This window comes from Sphaerodactylus townsendi, linkage group LG05 (assembly GCF_021028975.2).
Source record: "Sphaerodactylus townsendi isolate TG3544 linkage group LG05, MPM_Stown_v2.3, whole genome shotgun sequence".
In the NCBI taxonomy this organism is placed as follows: Eukaryota; Metazoa; Chordata; class Lepidosauria; order Squamata; family Sphaerodactylidae; genus Sphaerodactylus; species Sphaerodactylus townsendi.
This window is the reverse complement of record NC_059429.1, coordinates 60,951,941-60,976,982: the sequence shown is the minus strand read 5'-3', so window position 1 is coordinate 60,976,982 and position 25,042 is coordinate 60,951,941. Positions and strand designations below refer to the sequence as shown.

Below are 25,042 nucleotides of genomic sequence, written 5' to 3'. Positions count from 1 at the left end.
TCAGGGTCTCATCAGAAGACTGCCCTAATGTTACCCCCCAAGTTTGGTGCAGTTTGGTTCAGGGGGGCCAAAGTTATGGACCCTAAAAACTGTAGCCCCCATCTCCTATTAGCTCCCATTGGAAACAATGGGGGATAGGGGCACCCCCTTTGGGAGTCCATAACTTTGGACTCCCTGAACCAAACCTCACCAAACTTGGGGAGTAGCATAAGAACAGTCTTCTGATGATACACTGAAATTTTGGTGCCGCTAGCCTAAAAACTGCACCCCCTACAGGCCAAAAATGGAAAACCACTAAAATACCCAAAAACGAACCCAGCATTTTGATGCCCCCCACAAGGTGATGCCCTGGGCAGCTGCCCACCTTGCCCAATGGGCATTACGCCAGTGGTGGTAGGCACCAGTGGTATTGCACTGGTAGTTGTTCCCTGACCCCATTAAGGACATGTGCCCTATGTTAGTAGGGTGGGCAATATCTGTGACTCTTAAAGAGCAAATGGTAGGTATTCTGGATCCAGGCAAAAAATAAGGTCCAGGCAGAAAATAAGGGAATCAAGACAGAATTTACTTGGCATGGAGGCAGATATATTCAGCTCTGCCTTCTTTACCAGGCAGGCTCTGGTAGTTGGTGCATCAGGGCTGTGAGGATACTTTAAATACCATAATAGATACTGCATGTCCTCACTGGATCTGGACCAAACTTTGGTTTGTGTTACCATAACTGAAAGCACTTCCCCTTTAATATATAACATTGCATACTTGATGGATACTCTGCAATCACTCTTCAAAATCACAGAACTACTGTCTGGGGACAAGTAAGTTGCTTCATAGTCCTTATCAAAGGGTTTAGCAAGGCATAAAATAAGCTTGAAGCAGCTACCAGGTTAATAAGAGACTAGCCAACTTGAGTTTTGAAGTACAATTAGTGTTAATAAAAGGCAGTGCAATAATCTAGCAATTTCAGGGTTATTTGTGCCACTGAACCTAGGCTACAACCCTAAAAGCAGGCTTAAGAGAGTGACTCAACCATTAAGAATGTATGCAAATGGCTGACATAGTTCCTCTTTTCAATAAGTAGAGAAATCAGCAGTTATCTGCTATAATCACTGGCACATAAATTGTTTGCAATGCTGGCTAAATGAATAAGTCTTTTGTTATAAATTCTTCATTCTGACACATATGATTTCCATTTTCCTTTATGTATTCAGAGATTCACTGTGCTGTATGTGGGCTTGGAGGAACTCTGCAATTTCTCTGTGGGAAGATTTCAAAGCAATGGATAATGCAGAATTACCAGCCTACATGAAAATAAAACAAGAGAAGGAAGTTAGTACTGTGCCAACCTTCCTTGTTTCTCTATTTTTCTGAGACTGTCACCAGAAGTATAAATAAAGCTATATTCTCTACGCAAATTTAAAAAATTCAGCATATTTACAACAATAATGTTATCTGCCTAAAACAAAGAAAAATTGAGATAAGCATCAGAAATGATAACCTATTTTGGAAAAAATTGTTAACCATAACAACTGTTTCAAACAGTATTACAAATAATTTATGTTCCTCATACTTACTTCCAACTTCAATCTACAGAACACAAAATGACAAGCTAAAATCCTTCTGTTGGTATACCAGAGTAGATTGCTCATTAATTAAACAGACTCTTTATTTCATGTAGAATAAACATAAACCCTTTGTAAAAGGAGGTGCAGATAGTCTCCAGCAGCCTCAGTGTACATGTAATTAAAGACACAGTCCAAATCATGGTCCCATCTCAGACCTGCTTCATTTGAAAATTCTAATTAAAAATCTGACTTTGAGACAGAGTCTGATATGACTCTGCTAAATTTCATGAGTTATAGCCTTTTTTCTAACTTCTAGTCATCACAGGGAAACTTTATTTCGTATTAGAAAACTAAGCTATGAACAGAGATAAACTGCTGTGAATTTAATGCATCTGGATACTTTCACATGGTTAAAACTGTAGGGTTACCAGGAGAAAACAGTAGGGACAGACGGCAGTATGATGTCACTTCTGGGTTTTCCTGGCAAACCTTTCTAGGATTCCTACAGAAGACTGACATAGTGAAATCATGGATGTTGACCTGGCAGCCATCGAAATAAGAGGTGAGGGTGGGGAATTCTCCAAGCCTGCTGAGTGGTTCACAATCCTAAAAGCTCATTACATGTCAAATCAATGAAGGTTTACTTACACAGAGACCATTCCCAAATCCCTAAGTTATTATCGTGAATAAAGAAAAAAATCTCACCCAGATAGTATAAAAAGTCTGAATGATCCAGTGGGTGGGATATGCCTAGCTACAGACTTTCTGAAGTAATGGTTTACTCCAAAGACTTAAATGCTTGGATCCAATTAAATGTTTCCATGTGACTTTCCTGCCTTCCTTTCTCACTGCAGCATAAAATGCACACATAAATATTGAGCAGGATATTAGCTAAAGCCTCTAAAGGTAAAGAGACTGTAAGAATAAGAATGATTATCTGTAAAATACTCAGCTAACATTTCAGAAATATATAGACTTTTAAATCACATCTACCGTATATACTCATGTATAAGACGAGTTTTAAGCACATTTTTGCGCTGAAAAAGCCCCCCTCAACTTATACACAAGTGAGGTGTATTTTAAAAAATATTTTAGGGTTTTTACTTTGTCAGCCACCAGGGGGCGCAGTTTTTAGGCTAACGGCACAAAAATTTCAGGCTATCATCAGGTGACACTCCTGATGACACCAGCCAAGGTTGGTAAAGTTTGGTTCAGGAGGTCCAAAGTTATGGACCCCCGAAGGGGGTGCCCCATCCCCCATTGTTTCCAATGGGAGCTAATAGTAGATGGGCCTACATTATGAGGGTCCGTAACTTTGGACCCCTTGATACCAAACCTGGGTGGTATCATCAGGATAATCTCTTGCTGATACCAGCCAGGTTTGTTGATGTTTGGTTCAGGGGGTCCAAAGTTATGGACCCCCAAAGGGGGTGCCCCATCCCTCATTGTTTCCAATGGGAGCTAATAGTAGATGGGGCTACCCTTTTGAGGGTCCATAACTTTGGACCCCCTGAACCAAACTTCACCAAACCTGGGTGGAATCATCAGGAGGGACTCCTAAAGGTACTCTGAAATGTTGGTACTGCTAACATAAACATTCCTCCCCTGACAGGTTGTGTGAATGTCCCTTCTAAAATGACACCTGCCATGTGCAATTTTAAAAATATGTACACTAAAAATAAGAACATAAGAACATAAGAACAAGCCAGCTGGATCAGACCAGAGTCCATCTAGTCCAGCTCTCTGCTACTCGCAGTGGCCCACCAGGTGCCTTTGGGAGTTCACATGTAGGATGTGAAAGCAATGGCCTTCTGCGGCTGTTGCTCCCGAGCACCTGGACTGTTAAGGCATTTGCAATCTCAGATCAAAGAGGATCAAGATTGGTAGCCATAAATTGACTTCTCCTCCATAAATCTGTCCAAGCCCCTTTTAAAGCTATCCAGGTTAGTGGCCATCACCACCTCCTGTGGCAGCATATTCCAAACACCAATCACACGTTGCGTGAAGAAGTGTTTCCTTTTATTAGTTCTAATTCTTCCCCCCAGCATTTTCAATGAATGCCCCCTGGTTCTAGTATTGTGAGAAAGAGAGAAAAATTTCTCTCTGTCAACATTTTCTACCCCATGCATAATTTTATAGACTTCAATCATATCCCCCCTCAGACGTCTCCTCTCCAAGCTAAAGAGTCCCAAACGCTGCAGCCTTTCCTCATAAGGAAGGTGCTCCACTCCCTCAATCATCCTCCTTGCCCTTCTCTGCCCTTTTTCTATCTCTTCAATATCTATCTCTTCAAAATTCAGATGTGGTGACCAGAACTGAACACAGTACTCCAAGTGTAGTAATTGCACCCACGTGCTTTATATAAAGAGGCATGACAATCTTTGCAGTTTTATTATCAATTCCTTTCCTGATTATCCCCAGCATAGAGTTTGCCTTTTTCACAGCTGCCATACATTGAGTTGACATTCCCATGGAACTATCAATTAAGACGCCCAAATCCCTTTCCTGGTCTGTGACTGATAGCACTGACCCCTGTAGCGTGTATGTGAAGTTTGGATTTTTTGCCCCTATGTGCATCACTTTGCATTTTGCTACATTGAACTGCATTTGCGATTTCTTAGCCCACTCACCGAATTTATCAAGGTCCGCTTGGAGCTCCTCGCAATCCTTTGTGGTTCTCACCACCCTACATAATCTGGTATCATCTGCAAACTTGCCCACCACGCTACCCACCCCTACTCCCAGGTCATTTATGAATAGGTTAAAGAGCACTGGTCCCAATACGGATCAGCTTGGGGACACCACTCCCACATCTCTCCATTGTGAGAATTTCCCATTTACACCCACTCTTTGCTTCCTGTTTCTCAACCAGTTTTTAATTTATAGGAGGACTTCCCCTCTTATTCCTTCATTGCTGAGTTTTCTCAATAGTCTCTGGTGAGGAACTTTGTCAAAAGCCTTTTGGAAATCCAAGTAGACAATGTCCACTGGTTCCCCCTTATCCACATGCCTATTTACATCCTCAAAGAACTCTAGTAAGTTTGTAAGACAGGATTTGCCTCTGCAAAAGCCATGCTGACTCTTTCTCAGCAGGTCTTGCTTTTGTACATGTTTTATAATTTTATCTTTAATGACAGATTCTACTAATTTACCAGGAACAGATGTCAAACTGACTGGCCTGTAATTTCCCGGGTCCCCCCTAGATCCTTTCTTAAAGATTGGTGTGACATTGGCCATCTTCCAGTCTTCAGGGATGGAGCCTGATTTCAAGGATAAGTTGCATATTAAAGTGAGAACATCAGCAATTTCATGCTTGAGCTCTTTAAGAACTCTTGGGTGAATGCAATCTGGGCCAGGGGATTTGGTAGCATTTAGTTTATCAATGGCTGCCAGAACTTCTTCCTTGTCTACCACTATCTTCGTTAGTTCCTCGGATTCGCCTCCTAAGAAGCTTGGTTCAGGTGCATATATGAACTAATAATAATGAACTATTCTATAATGAACTATTCTTTTAAAAAGCAGGGTAGTTTTGAGTCACAGTGAACAGGCATGTTCATTCCAGTTTTTATTGGAAGATCCATTGTTTAAAACCCTTCCTTAAAAAAAGGCTAAGGTTTTTGTACTTTTAAAGTTATTGTTGATACCATATTGTTCTTGTTGACCCTCTTTTCCACTCACGGAGCTAGTTTACTGTTTTTCTTTGAAATAAATATTCAAAAACATTTAACCTACTGATGCCTCAATTAATGTAATTTTATTGGTTTCCATTTTTATTTTTGAAATTTACCAGTAGCTGCTGCATTTTCCACCCTCGACTTATACATGAGTCAATACATTTTCCTAGTTTTTTGTGGTAAAATTAGGTGCCTCAACTTATATGCGGGTCGACTTATACACGAGTATACATGGTAATTCTCACATGGTTCCCCAGCTTGCAGATACTTAAACCACAGATCAGGGGCACATTGAGAGAGAGAGAGAGAGAGAGAGAGAGAGAGAGAGAGAGAGAGAGAGAGAGAGAAGAATGTGAGGTTCAGGGCACTGTAAAAAGAGACAGAGAAAGCATGACAGTGAGATAAAACATGCATGGTAGGGTGCAGTGGTGTAGCGCCCACGGACCAAGGTGTGTGTGCTGCCCCAGGCAGAGCAGCAGCGAAGGCGTGGCTGGGTTTTGAGGGGGCGTGGCAGGGTGTGGTGGGGCGTTCCAGGGCATAGGCATTCCAGGGCATGGTGGGGGCATTCTAGGGCATGGCTGCTGCAGCAGGGGCACAGGGCATGCGTGTTTTTCCTTGCTCCACTTCTGGTTTGGTGCACATTCAGAGAGAGAGAGAGAGTGAGCAAGTGAGCATATGAGGAAGCCTTGGCATGCTATTGAGAGAGGGTGAGGGGAGAGGGTGGAAAGGAAGATGTGAAGTTTTGGCATACTGAGCAGGTTGAAAAAGGAAAAGCAGCCCACCTAGTTCCTCAAGTCTTTTGCAGGTCTCCAATTGTTCTAATATAATACTAATAATAAATACTAATTTTTATGTATTGCATGCTGCCTTGGGGGCTCAAGCAACCCATTCTCTGCTGGTACCTGAGACATTGAAACGTATGTCTGTGATCTGACATTTGTTATGTGAGATTGTTACTGTGGCTGTATTGTTATTTTGTTAAGAGTGACTTCTATCATATTGGGACCTGCTTTGCTGAAGAATGATGGTATAAAGGCATTTAAAAATAAAATATATAATTATTTTAATAAATAAAATAATGATTAATGAATTGTGGAGTTGTTTAGGTTTTCCCCCAGTTCAAAGAAAAACAAGCTAGGGAGTTCTCTGAGCTGCTTTAAATAAGAATGTGTGAAAGTTCTCAGGAGAAATATGTGTCTTCCGTCACAGTCTTATTACAACATAAGTTTAGTAGCCTAAAGGGATTGCCTAAATCTTTAGTGTCATTTGCTATGAAGGCACTGCATCATGTAAACTTTCTTTTATGGATGCACATACATAACTGATGATATTATGTGACCAGGGGTGTAGCTGAGGAAAACGGTGCCTGGGGCTCAACCTGAGCATCAGCCCCCGCAGCTGAATTCCTTCCCTAAACTACAGGACAGGGACGCAGTATGGCTGGCCCGCCCTCAAGCTCCACATGGAGTTGGATGTGTGGCCTGCTGGGCTGACCCCACTCCCAAACGCCACAGGGAGTTTGGGAGTGGGGAGAGTCCACTGAATGCTGGCCCCAGGTGGCAGGCCCCAGGTGGCTTCACACCTGCAGTTTAAAGCTCAACTCTAACCCCTCTGAGAATTGAACTGAACCTCTGAATTCACCAGCCCTAATTTTATACAGTTGGCTCTGCCCTCCAAGCTCCACCTCTGGTCAGGTGGAGCTTGGGGACACAGCCAACAGCATGAAACTGAAGCCAGTGAGCTTAGAGCCTCAGTTCAAGAGCTATAAACTGCAGGCTTGAACTTTGCAGTGTAAAACTGGACCTGGGCTGTCTGAAGCTAGCATCAAATAGGCCCTTCCTCCTCCCAAACTCCCCATGGAGTTTGGGAGTGAGGTGAGCCTAGCTGGCCCCATTCCCAGTTCCACATGGAGCTTGGGGGTGGGGCCAGTCTTACTGGTTGCATTCAACTGCGCCCCTTCCCCAAACTTATGGAGCTCAGGGAAGGGGTGATATGGGGCATGTGTGCAGTGCATCCCCCCCATGTGACATTCAGGAGTGGTGCCCAGGGCTCAAACCCCCACACCCACCCTAGCTCTCCCAGTGGATGTGACTGTGAGTATAACAAGCTACACTGAATCATTTTAAGCGGATCTGACTGTAAAATCAAGAATATATTTTTTCTGAACTAAAGGAGGTTTCTATAAAATTGCCTTTAAATCTGCAACAAAATTCAACACTAGAGCCCCAAATTCCACCTTGAACTACATTTTGTATAAACAGGATGGTTAATGTTGACTGGAAGTTCTGTTTTGGTACTACCCACGGTACATGCACGTATTTCTCTTACCTTGTCAGTTAATTCAATATTACAGCTTGGATGAATCAAGAGAATCTTCACAATCTCAGTGTTACCATACTGACAAGCAACCATTAGAGGTGACAATCCAGTGTCATCTTGTAGATTTACATCAGCACCGCATGACAACAGAGCTTTTACCATATCTTCTCTATCATGGCTCACACCCAGAATTAAGGCAGTCTGCCCACCCTAGTAATAACAAATATATAATAATTTGTTGTGTCTCATTTCTCATTATCTCTATACTTTTCAGATAATATAAAAAGCCTTTTTGAAGGATGATATCATTGACATTTGAAAAATGAAACTACAGCATTTTTAACTTGCCTTCATTATTGAATAATAATAAGAACAATCTTGCCTTATAATAACAAACAAATACTATCCCTGAACTGAGCCTACAAACTAAACCAAATTTATGAAGGAGTCTGGCTGCACAAATGGACTTTGAAAGTCTGCAAAAGATTAACCAAGTGGGAATTCAGTACAATCATTCCTCATGGTAGGGACTGTTACAGAAAATCTCTGGAGAAGGCAGCTGCTGTCTTTAGCTGCCTGCAAGATAATACTTTCAAAAGGCTTTCATCAGCAGAACAGGATTGTCACAAAGGGGCATATTGGCAGAGGTAAAAGGGCAGAAGAAGAGTTTGGATTATACCCCACCTTTCACTCCTGGAAGGAGCTTCAAAGCATCTTACAATCTCCTTTCCTTCCTCTCCCCACAACAGACACCTTGTGAGGTAGGTGGGCTGAGAGAGTTCTGTAAGAATTGTGACTGGTCCAAGGTCACCCAGCAGGCTTCATGTGTATGAGTGGGAAAACAAATCCAGTTCGCCAGGGTAGAGTCCACTGATCATGTGGAGGAGTGGGGAATCAAACCCAGTTCTCCACATTAGAGTTCATTTCTCTTACACCACACTGGAGATTTTGTAGATGTGAGTGTCCAAGGCCACAAAGGCCTTCATAGGGATCAAGGAGCCTCATTATGTACTAGATGGAGTTTGCAAACTGTCTTCAAGGGCAGTCCCAAATACAATGCATGATAATAGTCCAGCTTCAAGATTACTGTGTCATCTGGAGCATAACAAAGGTGGGGCAAGGGAAGGTTCTTGTCCTGGGTACCAGTTGCCATGTGGGCCACTTTCCCTCATCACTGCTGAAAAAAAGCCTGTGGTTACTTTAAAATTAAAATTACTTCTAGGTGAGGCACAGCTGAGAGGAGACTGAGGGTAGACACAAGACCAGTGAAAGAGCACCCTCCCTGACCTGTCCCCCACCCCAGTCTCCTCTTAGTCACAGAACTGCTTGCCTAAGACTAAGTTAAGTTTAATTTCAAAGCAACCCAATAATTTTTTTTTGCAGCGGCAAGGCAAAATGGGGTGAAATGTCAACCACTTTAGCATTCTCCCCACTTTTTCTCCCATTGTTTCTTTTCTTTCTCTTCCCCCTTCTCTCTTTCCCTGTTTCTGTCTCTTCCATCTCTTTCTGTCTCTTACCCCCTTTTTCTCCCTTTCCCCTGTTCCTCTCTCCCCCTTTCTCTCCCTTTCCCCCTTTCCTTCCACCTTTTCCATTTACCCTTTCTCTCCCTTCCCCCTCTTCTCTCTCTTCTCCCTTTTTTCTTTGGATGGAGGATACACTACTGAGTAGTTGTGTGAGAACAAGATATTGGTGTAACAGCAAGTTAAATGGGAGAAGTCAGTGGGATGCAGCAACAAAACAAAGGCTAATGCGATCTTGAGGAGTATCTATAGAGGCATAACATCCAGATCACGTTGAGGGGGAACACAGTTTGAGACCTTGCCCTAGGAACCATTTTCTATAGATATGCCCTGTGTTTAATGAATTAATATGGTCAGATTAGGAGAGTCCAAGAAGAGGACACAAGAAGAAGAAGAAGAAGAGTTTGGATCCCCCCTTTCTCTCCTGCAGGAGACTCAAAGGGGCTTACAATCTCCTTTTCCTTTCCCCCTCACAACAAACACCCTGTGAGGTAGGTGGGGCTGAGAGAGCTCAGAAGAACTGTGACTAGCCCAAGGTCACCCAGCTGGCGTGTGTGGGAGTGTACAGGCTAATCTGAATTCCCCAGATAAGCCTCCACAGCTCAGGCAGCAGAGCTGGGAATCAAACCCGGTTCCTCCAGATTAGATGCATGAGCTCTTAACCTCCTACGCCACTGCTGCTCTCTAAGTGAACTAAGTGAAAATGTGATAAGGCAGTTTTTGCCACTAAATTGACTTGTTTCTCTAACAGTGTAGGATCCAGCATAACCTCTAGATTCCTAGAAAGCATTCCCCCATCAAACTTGGGGAATTCAACACCTTTAAGTCCTCAGGTTTACCAACCAGTAACAGCTCTGGGGGAAAAAAGTAGGGTTCGATCTAGCAATTCCTTTCTGCTAAATGAGGAACCATTCTCTGGTGAATGTAATCTTGCTTCAGTGGATACAGATCTGTTCCCTCAGGGGAAGGTTTGTCATTTAGCACAGCAGAATCAACTTATAGTGATTCATTTGCTACTAAAGTGATAATAAATGCAGAATAAACGACTTCAGAATAAATAACTTTAACATACCTGACTTGCTCTTATGTTAACATTGCCTTCTTTCAACAGCTTTGTGACAACTTCCATCTCTTCATCAGTCTCTGCTGATGCTAATGGTGTGATCATTACTGCCGTGTACCCAGCTTTATTCTGATGGTCTACATCACAAACACCTAAAAATACATATCTTCCATATGTATAAATCTAATGGCAGTTAGAGAAGTACAAAACAAGAGAAGCAATATTTACATTTTATTTACTTATTTAAAGAATTTGTATGTCCAATCTCCAGAATCCTGCCAGAGATAACTTACAAGTAAAAACAATACAATAATATCATCATAAATTATCAATATAAAAACCAAAATAAGCCATTTAAAACAAACCAGGGCCTATACCAGACAAAAAGCAAGAATTGTAATCAATGGCACCTTGACAGAAGAGATTCAAATTGAAAAAGGAACAAGACAAGGATGTCCACTATCACCATTACTATTTATACAATTCTTAGAATTCTTGGCAACAAGGATTAGACAAGATCCTAAAATCACAGGTGTGAGAATATATGGTAAAGAATATAAGATGAAAAATTATGGAGACAATGTGGGACTGACAATATCTAATCCTAATTTTTTTCAATAAAACCTCTGATGGATCAAATAGAACAATATGGGCAATTTGCTGGATTTAAAATAAATCGTGCTAAAACAAAAAATCACAAGATTTTTATCCAAACAAGAAGTAAAGGGTATTGAAGAGAAAACTGGTTGTGATGTTTCTACCAACAAATTTAAGTACTTAGGTATCAACATAAATGGTCAACTGAACAATTTATTTCAGGAAAATTATGGGGTAACTTAGAAGAAGATTCAAGATCTACAAAGATGGTCCAAACTCAAACTGTCCTGACGAGGAAGAATAGCAAGTATTAAAATGAATACCCTGCCTAAGATGAATTTTCTATTTCAAATGCTGCCTATATACATTAATGAGAAGATTCTTAATATATGGCAAACACACATTAACAGATTTATCTGGGCCTACAAAAGACCAAGAGTAAGATTTAAAGAATTACAAGATGGAAAAAAAGAGAAGGAATAGCTTTGCCAAATATTAAATTATATTATTATGTAGCTGGACTGACTTGGATCACTGACTGGATACTAAACCTAGCTCACAAGCTGGTGAAATTAGAAACTGTGAGTCTTACATCAGGTATACATAGCTATTTATGGCAAGAAAGAACAGATTCAAAGAAAGAGCTGATAAAAAAGATTCACATGCAATAAGAAAAGGATTATTCAAAATATGGACAAAACCACATTCAAGACTCAGTCCAGCACCTCTAAAATATCTGATAGAAACACACTACAACGTTGAAACTTTGAAGAACGGCAATATAATATACAAAGAAATGATTAACAAACAAAGGGAAATTAAATAGTGGCAAACAATAATGATAGAGGGAAGCGAAATACGATGGTTGACATATTTTCAGATTTCATCTAGACCAGGGGTCTGCAACCTGCGGCTCTCCAGATGTTCATGGACTACAATTCCCATCAGCCCCTGCCAGCATGGAAAATTGGCCATGCTGGCAGGGGCTGATAGGATTTGTAATCCATGAACATCTGGAGAGCTGCAGGTTGCAGACCCCTGATCTAGACTTAAAAGATAATTAAATTCACAGAATGGAAAACTACGGGACATAACAGATTTTGAAAAAGAGATCAAAACACAGAAACAACATTTGATGGGCAGAATATACAAGATTGTACTGAAAATGGAAACAGAAATGGAACAAAAGAATGCATTATAAAATGAATACAAAACTTCAAGGAAAAGATAACTTTTCAACAGTGGGAATCATTATGGACTAAAAACATTAAACTCACTGCAAGTCAGAAACTGAAGAAAAACTGATATAAAATGTTTTAGATGGTATATGACACCTGAAATGATTAAGATGACTAAACAACATTACAATATCTGCTGGAGATGTAATGAAGAGGTGGTCCTTCAAAGGTGAGGTGGCACCACTGAAAAGGAAGGCGAAGAAAACGAAAAACTCAAAATAGATGAATGGCAACAATATAGACTCTAGACTCATTTCACTTTCATTTTAGTATAAAATGCAATCTGCAATGAACTCTTAATGGGGCTGCCCTTGAATATTATCAAGAAGCTGCAGTTGGTATAAAATGTTTGAGTACGCTATAAGTGCCTTATCACTCCAGTCTTGTTTCAGCTACACTGACTTTCGATTTGCTTCCAGGCTGAATTCAAGGTGCTGATATTGACCTTTAAAGCCTTGGATGACCTGGGACCATCAATGGCTACTATACCCTGTCTCACAGAAAAATAAAACCTCAATGTTGAATTAATCTGCAGCCACTTCCTGGATCTTTTTTGTATTGAAAGAAGGTGGCAGCCATCTTAGGCGACCAGGAAAAAATGACAAAATTGTACGGTTTGAGTTTTGGAAGAAAAAATGAATGGAGAAGAATCCCTAAGTGACTCCAAGCAGAATACAGTAAAAACTGCTGTGATAACCCAAGGGATTCCAGAGATACCAGCATTTTTACCTACAGCAGCCATTTTGGAAAAATCAGGGTGTCTGAATGGGAGAATCCTCAGGGGCCACAGCATAGAATGCAGTAAAAACTGCTGTGATAGCCTTTTTTCTACAGCAGAAGCACACTGCTGTCACTTCCCCTGAACAACGCAGAAACACATTTTTATCTTTTGGTGGTACAAAGTATAGCCATAGTGACTAGTGGGAATTTCCATCATCAGAAGTAGTAAATCTGAATACCACCGCTAGGAGACAACATAAAGGGAAGGTCTCGGCCTTTATGCTCTGCTGTGGGGAATACAGGGTAATTGGTTGGCCACCATGTGAAAAACAATACAGGACCAGGTGGACCACTGTTCTGATCCAGCAGGGTTCTTCTTGTGTTCCCTTGCATCACATATAGGTAAAGTTACTTTGAAGATAGAGATGATCACACAAAAGGTAGGAATGAAAAAAAACGGTGAACAGAACAGAGATGCTACAAGAAAGTAATTCACTGGCAGAGAGCATACTTTGCATGTATGAAGTTTCAGATTCAACCTCAAGCTTCTCAAAATAAAACACCTCAAAAACCCTCATTTGGATAGATCTCTGCTTGGGACCCTCTGCTTAGGAACTGCTGCCAGTGGGAGTAGAGAGTATCGGGCTTTTACGGTTTACATCATTGCTAGCAGTCCAGAGAAGGCTATTATTTTCCATCCTCCTCAAAATGAGTTAGTATTTAAATTCAATGTGCAGCTTTGAGTACAGTTGCCTGCAGGCATTTACCAAGAGAACAAAAACAACTTTGTTTCAATAGTTGAGGGCAGCTTGGAAGTCATTGTGCAACAATTGGTTTATAGACACATATGATAATATGCCATTTTCTAACATTTTTTAGGTTGTTATGACAACAAGGAAGTCAAAGAAGATCTTTCTTCTTGATGGCAAGCTCTTGCATGTTTACTAGATAAAATCTCAACAGAATGTTTTACTCTTTCCCATTGAACCTAGCAGTTCAATCATCTAAAATACAGTTTTCAGTGCAGAGTTCCAGTTCACTATTTACAGTATTAAAGGCCTACGTCACAAAATTTGAGTAATCAGTGTAAGTATTTCTAATGTGCTTACTGCATAAGCATAGTGGTCTATATTGGTTGCCTGGTTCATCTTCTGTGTTGCCAGGGAAATTGTCTACATGGAAGCTGGTATGTGCCCCGCTGAACACCATAAACTATGGCTAAGAGATATCCACTTCCGAAAACTCAGGGATATGCACCAGAAGGCTCTTTGCTACTTGTACTATTCATGCAACTGGATTTAAAGATTCCAACATAAAGCTGTTTGGTTACATGAACTGGTCCAAAGACACAGGTATTGTGAGGAAAAGACAAAATGGCACAGTAAAAGTAAGGCAATATGGTTATATTCAATGGGAAGTAGGCAGACAGTAGCAGCAGAGAGTGGTGAAATGAATCCTTCTTATGGGCTACGTGCAGCAGGCAAGGCAGAAAATCTTAGGAGAAGTATGCAATGCTGAATAGAGTGGATAACACTAAGGTATATTAAAGAAATCCAGAGAGAAGACTACAGAAATCAAGGCAAAAGAAACTAAGAATGGGTTAGGTAACAAGAATGAAAAGCAGTGACATAGAGAGCACTGAAAACACAGCAAATTGAATTAACTTTCAGCTCTCAAAAAAACCCCTCTTCAAACAATTCTTACCTGTTTCTAAAAGAAGCTTCACAATTTGAAAGTTGGAATGAGAAACACTGTAATGAAGTGCTGTATTTCCATTCCCATCTGCTAAATTTACAATTATATTCTGTAACTGTGGATGAATGGCCTCAGCTTCTTGGAGATAAGCTGCAACAATGTCAGGGCTGGAGGATTTTCTGCTTGAGATTCGGAACCACTCCTGGCAGATGGTGCTTAAAACATGCCTCTAAAAAGACCAACAATTAGAATCTTCTAAAGATGTTTAATAGTGTTTTTGTTCCTTTGACTCCCACCCAGAGGTGTAGCTCCAAGGGGACGGGGGGACGGGGGGCATGACGAACCGGACGAGTTCCCCTGTGGGGTGAGTTGAGGGCATTCCAGGGGCGGGGGAATCCAGGGTGGAGGATGCACCAGTGCACCAGCCCCTTTCCCCCCTTGCTATGCCTCTGCTCCCACCCAAACGGGCCTTTCCAACTACTATGTAAGGACTGAGCAAGCTCTCTAGTTATCCAACCTCATAGGGTAATTCACTAACCCATGTGTGAACTGTCTCCACTGTACTGTCAAAGGCTTTCACGGCCAGATTCAACTGGTTCTGGTGGGTTTTCCGGGCTTTTCTCTGTGATACACCTCTGAAGATGCCAGCCACAGATGCAGGCGAAACATTAGGAACAAAATCCACCAGACTACGGCCACACAGCCTGGAAAACCCACCAGAACCAGTTGTCTCCACTGTGTTGGGGTGTTATTATTGTCTGTAGTATTTGATCTTACGTGTGATGACTATTTCTCAACACAAATTATTACCTGAGTCTGGAGATATTAAGTAATAAACAAGCATGTGAATTTGCTGTGGATCATACTGAGACTGCTGCTACAGTAGTAGTCCAGGACACATCTTTCAATGGTTACTGAAAGGGTAGAGAGTTATGAGGAACAAACTCAAGGGTAGCTTATGTGGTTGATTCACTGGGAAGACTACCTATTACCTCTAAGTGATGCTGCAACCCCCCCGCCCCCGAACTATAGTACCTAGGATGGGTGCAGATGGTCACATTACTTGCCAACACAGTAGCTCCATTTTCTGATTCCCTTTAGTAAAGGCACCAAGTCTCCTTCTTCCTGCTGTACTTCCCCACTGTAAACTACCCCATGAGCTGGCTCGGAACTATTTCTGTAAAATGCTATCAAATCACAGCTGACCTATGTCAACTCCACAGGGTTTTTAAGGCAAGAGGCTAACAGAGATGGTTTTCCATTGCCTTCCTCTGCATAATGAACCTGACATTCCTTGGGAGTCTTCCATCCAAGTACTAACCAGGGCCAGCCCTGACAAGATCAGGCTAGCCTGGGCCATCGAGGCCAGGGCTCTGAACTAACTCCAATCTTCCTAAACATAAGAATTGACTTTGTGCAACACATACTCTCTCAGGCTAACCTAACTCATGGGGTTGTTGTGAGAATAAAATAGAAGGAGAACAACAGATGCCACCCAGAGCTCTGTAAAAGAAAGACGGGATTAAAATGTAATGGATCTTAGATTTTAAAGACGAATTCTAAAGCTTGTCTATGAGCAATAATAATTGAGATAGGATTAGTGTCTTAACGTTAAAGAAAGAACCAGTTAACATACAACTGTAAAAAATAGTACCAATAATTTGTCCTTGGTGGTCCTTATTTCTGACATGTTTTTGCTCAAGATTTGACATCCTTTCAGAAAATCGACAGATGGTTTAAATCTGAAATTGAACAAATTTTTGTGGATTCATTTTAAGAAATAAATAACACCTAGTACATTTGGATTGGGAAGATCGCTTTACCATGAAGAACTTGATGTACCTGTATTGCACCATTAATTCTCATAACACATGTGACTGACAATAACAAGATGCCCATTCAGAAAAATTCACATTGCATAACTGTTTGTGGCTCCAGACGGATTACATACTTTCTAATAAGGGGAATATTCTAAAAACACTGGTCCCAATCCAACACAGATTTTTTGAAAACACAATTACCATATATATTTGTGTATAAGTCGACCCGTGTATAAGTCGAGGCACCTAATTTTACCACCCAAAACTCAGAAAACTTATTGACTCATGTATAAGTCTAGGGTAGTAACTCCAAAGCAGGCAGGGCAGGGAAGAACCAGGGCGCCGCACTCCTCACTCAGTCATCTTTTTCTTTCCCCGCAGGCTCTGCAGGCTCGATTTCAGGGAAGCTGCCGCTCTGGGCAGCCTGTCTCTAGCTTTCTTAAAAGGGCAATGCTCCAAAGATTGCTTAAGTTAAGCAATCTTTGGAGCAATGCCCTTTTAAGAAATATAGAGACAGGCTGCCCGGAGCAGCAGCTCCCCTGAAACCGAGCCTCCAGAGCCTGCGGGGAAAGAAAAAGATGACTGACTGAGTGAGGGGGACGACAGGCGGGGTGGCCGTGGCTGGTGGCTCACATATAAGTCGAGGAGGGCTTTTTCAGCACAAAAAAATGTGCTGAAAAACTCGACTTATCCCCAAGTATGCTCAACTCATAAGCTAGTACGCTCAACTCTGTGTTGGTTTACTGTGGTTTTTTCGGTTATGTTAAGGATATGACTAATGTGTCACATACAGCTCATTAAAGAATTCTATCAAAAAAAACTCTCACAAAAAGTATTAGTTCACCAGTCAATTACTACAAGGTGGCAGTGCCTCTGCAGCAGGCAAACCCATGTTATCCAAAGGCCACATATTACCCTCCCCAATAGTGTTTACTGCCAGTTTATCTGGCTGATGCAGTTGTCCAAAAGAGATACTAGGAAAATAATGTTTATTTTCTGCTACAAGAGCCTTGTTAAAACACTACAAACAGTACCATATAAGAAACCCACCACAAATCTATATTGTAATTGTCTACCTCAGCGTATATATTGGGCAATAACAGTATTTCAGTCTAATCTGCAAATGTAATTGCTACTGGCTGACTATGACAGTTGTACATGTTAATACAAAAACTTGGTTTATCATCCCAGTTCTTACTTCCTCTCTGCCTTGTGCTGTGTGCTTTCTCTTTTAGTGTTCTCAAATCCTTCTGAATCAGAAGCTTCTCTCTTCATGTACAGGGAAGGTCCAGATGCTTTCTGTGCACCTTCATTGTTTTCTTCCCCCCTTCTGTCCCCTTCACTGCCATAGTTCCCTTCGGGATCACTATTGGAATTTTCTGTTGACGAGCTTTCATCACAACTTGAATCTTCACTGGATGTACTTTCATAACTGGGGGAAGAGCTAAGTGTTATTCAGCTTTCCATCTGCTTAACAACTAGAAAAAAGTAAGCAAAATTAATGGCCACAAAACATGAAAGGCTATGAGGTTTTCCTTTTCTGTTTCCCGGAAATGAAGAATCACTCACAAAAATTTGATGCTAGACATTGGCCTGTTATAGGGCTGCTGGTCTCAATAACATCTGCTATGGAAATGATGCTTGCTTTCTAAACCATGAAAGTACTGCAAACCTACTGTGTTTTTAAACCAAACTGACAGAATAAAGGCTCAATTATCAGAACAAAATTATAAAAAATTAGTTTGGCTGAATCACTTTAAAAATTGACCTCTTTCATTCCTGCTTAAAATGTACTTTGTTCTGGCATGCAATTTAAAAATGTCACTGGAATCATTTGAACTATTTCCATAAATTCCAGGCTCTTAGTCTCCAGTATGATAAAAATGGAAGATGTCAGGCTTAGTAGTTTTTTCTTGATCATAGGTTCCGATCAGATCAATGCACAATTACATATATTTCCTGATAAGACATCCATGAGAAACCTGAAACACACCAGTCAAGGGCTCATTGTGAAATTCTCTGGGGTATGTCCCACTCAAAATGAACAAATGGTGTTTGCAGGACAACAGCTTTCATATTCCTTCCCTATCACCACAGTCACTGGCAATACTGTAATCTAATCAATCCATTCAGTAATAGAATAGCCCCATCTCCTGCTGTGTCACCACCCTGGTCAAAAAGTAACAGCCTTTTGTGCTGGCATCTTTAGGTTCAGGTCACTGCTTTTCTACCACTACAATAAGGTGAGACACAATTGCAAGACTATTCCTCCATTATTTTGTAACTGCAAGGCCATGATAATGATACAAGCAAGCAATATATGAATCTTTCTTCCTCTCTCCTTTTAACCTCTTCTCATTTGCCTCTGCTACGTTGACATACCCTCCCCAGCCTTCCCTACAAACTAAGCTTTTTGTGTTCCCCATTACTGCAACTGCTTCCTCTAGTCCTGCATCCTGGAAATTCACTTCCTTCATCCACATTCTTCACTCCCACCTCCCCTCCTCTCCATCTCAATCCAGCCTCTTGGGGACAATGTGCATGCACCATTAATGGGTGTAATCAGACTTTTTTTGTCACTTGTTTTTTCTCTTTGTATTCAATAAGTATCGAATTTAGTTCAACAAAGCTGCCCTCTCATTCTGTTCCTCTCATAATGTCATTTGACATATTGCCCTGTGTATACACAGACTAAGATCCCTTGCTTAGATTGGAAGGTACACATGTGAAGGCCACCCATGTCCCTTGGGCATCAACAAGACTCACAGAAAGGCTATGGAAGCATTAAGGGAGATTTGATAAATTATGGGCAGTAGTAAAGGCTACTTAAATTATCAGCATTATTATTGGATCAACATTATTACTATTATTTACTGATTTATAGTCCACCCTTTCCTGTCAAGATGGGCAAAGGATGGCTCCCAACAAGATAAACTTAATCTATACAATTAAAACCCATTCTTAAAATCCTTCAATTTTCTGGCACCCTAAAACCAATGTATAAGGGGAAAAACTGATCAGAGGAAGGGAGCAAATCAGGGAAAAAGGATGACAAGGAAATTTCTAAATCAAAAATAAGGAAAAGGGACAAGGGAAATGAGGAAGGAAAGGGAGAAAGGGAAGAGAGCACCAATGTTGTTGCCATCAACACAGTTGCTGCCCTCAACCATAGGCCTGTAGAAACATCTCTGTCTTCCGGGCCCTATGGAATTGAAGTAAATTCTGCAGGGAATGGATCTCATTTGAGAAAACATTCCACCAGACAGGAGCCAAAGCTGAAAAGGCTGAGAACAGGTGGACATTTTTCAGGCCAGGGACCACAAGTAAGTTGTTACTTGCTGAGCATAGAACTCTTTGGAAAGGTGTACTGGGCAAGGGTCCTACAGATATGACTGTTTAGGGCTTTAAAAGTCAATACCAAAACCTTGAGCCGGACTCAGTATTCCATCTGGATCAAGGACAGTATTCTACCTGGAGCACTGATTAGATGTGTGCCCCCCACATTGTCCCAGTGAGGACCTGTCCAGCTACAGTTTCTGGAGCAGTCTCAAGGGTAGCCCTGCGTAGAGTGAGTTATAGTAGACTAATCTGGAGATGACCATTGCATGGATCACTGTGGCTAGGTAGGGTTGAGACCAGTGGAAGCTCCCACAGGAACAAATTTGTCTGGGGACAAATGTCCTGGACACCCGCCATGGGAGTCACGTGGGAGGACAAAATCACTGTTGGGGGCTAATCAGAACAAAAGCTTTGTGGCTAATTAGAACAAAATACATTTTACCTGTTATCTTCCAGCATAAGCACAGTATGATATCTGTGAATTGCATTTACACAAGATCTTTAATGCATTGAATATGAAAATAATCCCTTTCTAGGGAATGGTTTAGCACTATAAAACTGCATTATGTAAACAGAACATAGGCAGCACAAACTTTGGAGATTCAGAATCTGCAGAGTTTACAAAATAATCTCATAAATGCTAGAATGCATCCAGCCATGAAACTTGAACAATTGAACCTGCAAAGTTTTAATTAGTTGTTTTTTATATTATGCATAAGCCATATAGTAAAAAAAAATTATGCAGATACATGTATGTGATGTTAGTTTTGCATACTTGATTCCACTTGAAAAATATCTATCTTTAAGCCTTTTTGTTTTTGGAATAGCTTTTGGCATATAATTTTATAATACTGTGTCTCTCAAAGTAAAGTGAATAATGTGGTTTTTCACTATAGATAGTGGAATGAATTTCAGATACATAATAGTTCGCTAAGGAGTGCAAGTCATATATTGTTCCAACCTCCAGGTGGTGGCTGGGGATCTCCTGGAATTACAAATGATGTCCGCATACACAGATCAGTTCACCAGGAGAAAATGGCAACTTTGTATGGTAGGTTCTGCATTGCAGTCCACTGAAGTCTGTCCTCTCTCTGAACACCCCTTCTTCAGGTTTCACCTTGAAAATCTCCAGGTATTTCCCAGTCTGGAGCAGGCAACCCTAGTATAGGATGTTTTAATAGTAGCTATATTTTCAATGTTTTAATGTCACCACTGCTTGTTTGTGATGTCTAAATTGTAAACAAAGGAGGCTAGAAGAAAGAGCAGGGGACACAAACACATAGCTGTGCATAATTTCTCTACATCTGGGATTGTAGAGAGTGATATGTTGGAATGAACATAAGAACATAAGAACATAAGAACAAGCCAGCTGGATCAGACCAAAGTCCATCTAGTCCAGCTCTCTGCTACTCGCAGTGGCCCACCAGGTGCCTTTGGGAGCTCATATGCAGGAGGTGAAAGCAATGGCCTTTTGCTGCTGCTGCTCCTGAGCACCTGGTCTGCTAAGGCATTTGCAATCTCAGATCAAGGAGGATCAAGATTGGTAGCCATAAATTGACTTCTCCTCCATAAATCTGTCCAAGCCCCTTTTAAAGCTATCCAGGTTAGTGGCCATCACCACCTCCTGTGGCAGCATATTCCAAACACCCAATCACACGTTGCGTGAAGAAGTGTTTCCTTTTATTAGTTCTAATTCTTCCTCCCAGCATTTTCAATGTATGCCCCCTGGTTCTAGTATTGTGAGAAAGAGAGAAAAATTTATCTCTGTCAACATTTTCTACCCCATGCATAATTTTGTAGACTTCAATCATATCCCCCCTCAGCCGCCTCCTCTCCAAACTAAAGAGTCCCAAACGCTGCAGCCTCTCCTCATAGGGAAGGTGCTCCAGTCCCTCAATCACATCCTTGTTGCCCTTCTCTGCACTTTTTCTATCTCCTCAATATCCTTTTGAGATGCAGCGACCAGAACTGGACACGAAAGTACTCCAAGTGCGGTCCCACACCACTGCTTTATATAAGGGCATGACAATCCCCTTGCAGTTTTATTATCAATTCCTTTTCCTAATGATCCCCAGCATAGAGTTTGCCTTTTTTACAGCTGCCACATGCATTGAGTTGGGACATTCCCATGGAACTACTCAACTAAGACTTCTAAACTCCCTTTCCTGGTCTGTGACTGATAGCACTGACCCCTGTAGGGTGTATGTGTGAAGTTTGGATTTTTTGCCCCTATGTGCATCACTTTACATTTTGCTACATTGAACTGCATTTGCCATTTCTGGAGCCCACTCCACCTAATTTATCAAGGTCCGCTTTGGAGCTCTTCGCCATGATCTTTGTGGTTCTCACCACCCTACATAATTTGGTATCATCTGCAAACTTGGCCACCACGCTACCCACCCCTACTTCCAGGTCATTTATGAATAGGTTAAAGAGCACTGGTCCCAAAACGGATCCTTGGGGGACACCACTCCCGACATCTCTCCATTGTGAGAACTTCCCATTTACACCCACTCTTTGTTTCCTGTTTCTCAACCAGTTTTTAATTTATAGGAGGACTTCCCCTCTTATTCCTTCATTGCTGAGTTTTCTCAACAGTCTCTGGTGAGGAACTTTGTCAAAAGCCTTTTGGAAATCCAAGTAGACAATGTCCACCGGTTCACCCCTGTCCACATGCCTGTTTACACCCTCAAAGAACTCTAGTAAGTTTGTAAGACAGGATTTGCCTGTAAGACAGGATTTGCCTCTGTTTGTAAGACAGGATTTGCCTCTGCAAAAGCCATGCTGACTCTTTCTCAGCAGGTCTTGCTTTTCTACATGTTTTATAATTTTATCTTTAATGATAGATTCTACTAATTTACCAGGAACAGATGTCAAACTAACTGGCCTGTAATTTCCCGGGTCCCCTCTAGATCCTTTCTTAAAGATTGGTGTGACATTGGCCATCTTCCAGTCTTCAGGGATGGAGCCTGATTTCAGGGATAAGTTGCATATTAAATGCTTAATGCTTGGAGTAAACTCCCCACAGTATTAAATGCTCCCCACAGTATTAAATGTTCCCCACATATTAAATGCTTAATGCTTGGAGTAAACTCCCCAAAGTAAACTCTCTGAGGTTCAACAAAAGACATAGAGGCCAAAGTCTATTGTTGCCTCTTGGCACTGGTATTCAGAGGTTTACTGCCTCTGAATGTGGAAGTTCTGCACAGTTTCAGCACTCATGACAGATTTTTCAAGAGCAAGTCAAGAAAGTAGATTCTGCGCCCATAGCAGCCCACAGCAGCTTCAGGCCTTAGCTACCCAGGCTGATGAGTGCTCATCATATGAATTCAAAGGAATACATAAGCTCTCTCTCTCTCTCTCTCTCTCTCTCTCTCTCTCTCTCTCTCTCTCTCTCTCTCTCGGAGGAACCTTTGGGTCATCCAGGGGTTACTTTGGGCTGCACCCTTAGATACAAGTGTGAAATAGGCATTCAGAGGAAAAGATGGAAATTCAGACTTGCTTGTACTATGCTTTACTTGGGCAAGTTTGATATGAATCCAAATTGGCTATTATTTCTAGCAATGTTTGGGAGAAATGCAAAGGAATGAGTGGAGGGTAATAGGCATTTTAAATCATATGACACTTAAAACATTTTTTAGTGTTATAACAGTTGTTAAACATTTTGAAAGCATTTTCAAAATATTGTCAAAAATTTTTATTTCTGCTGTGTGGCATGGCCCATTGCTGTGTTCAGATTTGTGAACTGGGACATGTTCTATAATGTGATGGTGGCTTTGAGATCACCTGGTGCAAAAAAATTGTTCTAGTGTGGGAGGGTGGCCTTTGGTCATGGTGGGGGAGGGCAGCTGCCCATACGGGGGTGTTGGAGGCCTGTAAAACTCAGGTTTTGCCCTGGGCTCCATTTTCCCTCACTACGCCTCTAGACAGAAAGGGTTCCAGCTGACAAATAACCTGACAAATATGGAAGAAGGCCATTTGACTACATTTGCCTGTAGTCAACCTGTGCCTCTATTGAAAGGGAGGCATCCAGAACCATACCCAAGTTCCTGACAGTCAGCATAGGTGTCAACTGCACACCATCTAGAGTTGGAAGCTGGAATCCCATTTTAAATTTCCCCAGCCCAGCAATAGGACCTCCATCTTTGATAGATTTAATTTCAGCCAACTCTGTTTCAGATTTTATACCATGCCCTCCAGATACCTGGCCAATATATCCAGGGTGGCATCTGGTCAACTGCCCATCAACAGATACACCTGGGTGTCATCTGTACATGGATGACAGCCCAGTCTGAAGCTCCAGAACACCTGGGCAAGAGGGCACATGCAGATATTAAATAACTTCACGGAACCTGTATACCGTCACCACTGGCTATCACCAGCTATGACAGGCCCAGGTCCAAGGGGCAAGTGGTAGGCTTTACATCCAGTGTATTGGGAGAGGTGGCTGAACTGTTCCAACATAGGACTTGATAATGAGCAAGAGGCCTTCAGTTCACTAACTGTATTAATGCTGCTGTGGAGGCCTTGGTGGACTGACAAAAAACTTGGCAAAACCTAACAAACTCATAACATTTGAACATTTCTCAGTGAGGGTGGTTAAAGACATAATCACTAGTGGATGTGATGAAGGCCATCAGGTATTCCTTTTTAACGGCTTTCACCACAGTCTCATAGGATCCCATAAATTTCCTATCCATGTCCTCAGACTGTCACCCTCCATCCCCCAGACCCTCATTCTCCATGACATCTGAAGAGATGTCACCCAGAGAGCCTTGTCTGTCACCCTCTACCTCTCTCAGCTTCTCCAGGTCTGCCACCTTGACTTCAAGAGAATGCACACGTTTCCTGGGTGCCAGGAGCTCATTGCAGGTTACAGTTTTCACCAATTTTATGGTCTCTGTGCAATTAAATTCAATATTCATTGATGCCAGTGCAGCGGCATCCAAATTTTCTGGAAATTTCATGTACCCCATTGCTTCCTCCCAGGCTTACAGAAGTGTCATCAGAAAGAAATACAGGAAAATAACAGTCTTCTCTTATCTTGTTTGGCATACAAGAAATGATAGCATTATACATGAAAATACATTTTTGTCTTTTTAATTGATGCTTACCCACCATTTACCCCAACGAACTGAAGGTTCTTTTTGGTGCTGTTACCTCCCGTATGAAAGCCAGTGCCTTTCTTTTTCATAATAGATTTAAGACTTGTGCTGGGAGAGATCTCTAATAGAAATATATTAAAAATACAGAATATCAAGACTGTTATAATAGTTTGTCCATAATTGCATCATGTACTTTTAGCAGTGTCCCCTTGTGCTTACATCCTGATCCTGATGCCCATGCTTGCATTATAGTGGCAGTGTGGATGCTTGTCAAAACAACGATGTGTGGCAGAAGCTTCACACAGCACTGTATTTGACATCATTCCCCACAGTTGAGATACATGTGTGGAAACAGAAGATGAGGTGCAGACATGAAAATTTTTCACTTGC

General features: G+C 41.5%; 1 protein-coding gene across 5 annotated transcripts in view; it reads right to left on the bottom strand.

The window, feature by feature from the left end:
* Positions 1–273: 273 nt before the first annotated feature.
* Positions 274–25,042, bottom strand: part of KANK4 (KN motif and ankyrin repeat domains 4) — a 53,101-nt gene continuing 28,332 nt past the window's right edge. For all 5 annotated transcript variants that reach the window (XM_048497354.1, XM_048497358.1, XM_048497353.1 and 2 more), the window contains exons 4-10: positions 24,662–24,773; positions 17,407–17,640; positions 16,043–16,130; positions 14,398–14,617; positions 10,148–10,290; positions 7,565–7,765; positions 274–1,298 (exon numbers count right to left, since the gene is read on the bottom strand). In XM_048497354.1, coding sequence (XP_048353311.1) covers positions 1,197–1,298; positions 7,565–7,765; positions 10,148–10,290; positions 14,398–14,617; positions 16,043–16,130; positions 17,407–17,640; positions 24,662–24,773 — 1,100 coding nt within the window. In that variant the 3' untranslated portion in view covers positions 274–1,196. The remainder of the gene's footprint in view (positions 1,299–7,564; positions 7,766–10,147; positions 10,291–14,397; positions 14,618–16,042; positions 16,131–17,406; positions 17,641–24,661; positions 24,774–25,042) is intronic.